Consider the following 3383-nt stretch of genomic DNA (forward strand, 5'->3'; position numbering starts at 1 on the left):
CTATGATAACTCTTAGCTCCCCTAATTAATCTAACTCCCGGTTACACCTCCGTTAAGGCAACAGTAACACTCAGATTTTAAAAGGCCCAGGTAAAGTAACATGATACCCTGAACGGTTGAATACAAAGTGAGTTTTCTTCAACTCAGTTCTTGTAGACAGCAACTTGAGGCTTAGAGGCTGGAGGCTTTTCACACTTGCTAGATCTTAGAATGCCTTCTTTCCTTACACATAATCTCATCTCTTTTATACAGGTTTCTCCCTTTTTAATGTAAATCCCATTGTCCCAATATGTCTTTTCAACTCTACTTTTCTAATAATAAAAATCTTCCATAGTACCAATTTTATCAGTAAACCTTGGGAAAAATAAACACACTGTTTGGCTTAGCCTCTGTTGGCTAGGTGTAACACTTTACCACCTCTTTGAAATTCACTACTCTGGTCTACCTAAAAATGCAAATTTCCTTTTACACCTCATGTCTGCAACTTCAACCATATTTACCTATTTAGCATTTCAAACCTAGCTTCTCTTCTGATATATCAAAGCCTTTAGACCAGCTGTCTTTAATTCAATTAAGTGACCCCACACACACAGACACACACTATTCCTACTTTACAATAAATCCCAATACAATTATGAAAATTATTATATTTTCCTGACAATGAGGAAAAGCTTTTTCACCCAGAGGGTGGTGGGCATCTGGAATTCATTGTCTGAATTGGTGGCTGAGGCTGAAATGCTCAACTTATTTAAATGGTACCTGGATCTGCATCTGAAGTGCTGTGACCTGCAAGGTATGGTCCAGGTGCTGGAAAGTGGTATTAAAAGGAGCGCCTCGTTTCTCTTTTTTCTTTTTTTTGGCTGGCGCAGACATGATGAGCTGAATGGCCTCTTTCTGCACCATAACTTTTCTATGGTTCTATGGTTAATGTCACTGAATTGTAACCCAGAAGACCAGGCTAATGCCTTGGGGACATGGGCTCAAATCCCATTACAGCAGCTGGCGGAATTTAAATTAAATTGATTAAAATATCTGGAATTGAAAGCTAGTATCAGTGATGGCATGATGAAACTATCATTAATTATCATAAAAACCCATCTGGTTCACTAATATCTCTTTAGCTCTTTTTCTAAGATGGCTCTGAAGGCGAAGAAGGAAGATTGGACCATTATGCTATCATTAAGTTCTCTCTGACCACTGAGTCTGCTATGAAGAAAATCGAGGACAACAATACTTTGGTTTTCATTGTTGACATCAAGGCCAATAAACATCAGATAAAACAGGCTGTCAAGAAACTGTATGATATCGATGTAGCTAAAGTCAACACTCTTATCAGGCCCGAAGGTGAGAAGAAAGCTTACGTCCGTCTGGCCCCAGACTATGATGCATTGGATGTTGCTAATAAGATTGGCATCATCTAAACTGATTTCAGGAAGAGCTGTATAAATATTTCAATAAAGTTTTAAAATGAAAGATGAAAAAAAAACCTCTTTAGGGAAGGAAATCTATCATCCTCACCTGGTCTGGTCTGGCCTGGCCTACATGTAGCTCCAGACCCTCAGCAATGTGGACAACTATAAAAAGGCCTAGCGAGCCACTGCAGCAAAGTCAAAGAAATAAAACCATATTGGGATCACCTGACATCAATTTAGGCACCGGAAATGACAACGGCACACCCAGTCCTGTCGATCCTGCAAAGTCCTCCCCACTAACATCTGGGGTTTTGTGCCAAAATTGGGAGAACTGTCCCACAGAGTAGTCAAGCAACAGCCTGACATAGTCATACACATAGAATCAAACCTTACAGACAATATTCAACACACCACCGTCACCATAATAATAAATAAAAACAGGAAGTGCTGGAAATACTCAGCAGGTTTGTCAGCATCTGTCGAGAGAGAAACAGAGTTAATGTTTCAAGTTGAATATGACTCTTCTTCAGAACTGAAGGAAGGTAGAAATGTAAAAGCAAAATACTGCAGATGCTGGAAATCTGAAACAAAAACAGAAAATTCTGGAAAAACTCAGCAGATCTAACAGCATCTGTGGAGAGAGAAACAGAGTTAACGTTTCGAGTCTGTATGACTGTAGAAATGTGATGGGATTAATGCCATTGAAAGGGGGGACAGGGAAGAAGAACAAAAGGGAAGGTCTTGCGTAGGGTAGAGAGTGGGAGATTAAATGACAAGGATGTCATGTAACAAAAGGCAAAGGGAGTAGTAATGACTGTAGCAAAGAAAGAAACCACTGTCGCCAGCCCTGGGAATGTCATGTCCCACCAGCAGGACTAATCCACCAGAGGTGGCAGCACAGTGGTAAACAATCAGGATATGCCCTGGGAGTCCTCAACATTGACTCTGAACCCCATGAAGTCTCATGGCATTGAGTTAAACATGGGCAGGGAAACCTGCTGGTTATCACCTATCGCCCATGAATGTAGTCTGGGTGGGGGACTTCAATGTCAATTACCAAGAGTGGCTCGGTAGCATCAGCACTGACTGAGCCAGGCAAGTTCTGAAGGACATATCTGCAATACTGGTAGTGAGGGAACCAACAAGGGAAAAAACTTATCAGATCTTGTCCTTACCGATCAACTGTGGCAGATGCATCTGCCCATTGCAGTATAGGAAGGAGTGACCATCGCAGCCCTTGTGAAGACAAGGACCCATCTTCACATTAAAGACACCCTGCATCGTGTTGTGCAGCACTACCACTGTGCTAACTGGGATAGATTCAGGCAGATCCAGCAGCTCAAAACTAGACATCCCTTAGGCACTGTGGGCCATCAGCAGCAATATAGTTATATTTAACCACAATCTTTAACCTCATGGCTTGGCATATCCCCCACTCTACCATTGCCATTAACCCAAAGGATCAACCCTGGTTCAATGAAGAGTGCAGGAGGGCAACTCACCCAGGCTCCTTCGACAGCATTTTCTAAACCCACGACCCCTACCACCTGAAAGGACAAGGACAGCAGACATATCGGGACACCACCACCTGCACGTTCCCCATCAACCCACACACCATTCCTGACTTGGAACTGTATCACTTTTCCTTCACTGCCGCTGGATAAAAATCCTGAAACTCCTTTCCCAGCAGCCTACACCATATGGACTGCCGTGGTTCAAAAAGGCTGCTCACTAGACCTTCTCAAGGGCAATTAAGGATGGGCAACGAATGCAGACCTTGCCAGCAACGCTCACATCCAAAGAAAGAATTAAGAAAATCTGTGAGATTAGGTTTATTGTTTTCTTTGAATCACTGCAAGATATATTTTGACTTAAAATTGATTTTAGCTACAGAGAGTGTGCTCAATGAGGGTTCAAGTATTTTTTCTATTTTTAACACCCTTGCAGGGAAGCACGGTTTCACTCTGCTTT

At 42.1% G+C, this 3383-nt stretch overlaps 1 protein-coding gene across 1 annotated transcript; it reads left to right on the plus strand.

Annotated features, from left to right (window-relative positions):
* Window positions 1-795: 795 nt before the first annotated feature.
* On the plus strand, window positions 796-1473 carry LOC121274750 (60S ribosomal protein L23a-like). Its single transcript, XM_041182127.1, has 2 exons — window positions 796-817; window positions 1135-1473. The coding sequence occupies exons 1-2, from the start codon at window positions 796-798 to the stop codon at window positions 1419-1421; spliced, it is 309 nt and encodes a 102-aa protein (XP_041038061.1). The 3' UTR covers window positions 1422-1473.
* Window positions 1474-3383: the final 1910 nt, after the last annotated feature.

Source organism: Carcharodon carcharias, chromosome 1 (genome assembly GCF_017639515.1).
Source record: "Carcharodon carcharias isolate sCarCar2 chromosome 1, sCarCar2.pri, whole genome shotgun sequence".
Classification (NCBI taxonomy): Eukaryota; Metazoa; Chordata; class Chondrichthyes; order Lamniformes; family Lamnidae; genus Carcharodon; species Carcharodon carcharias.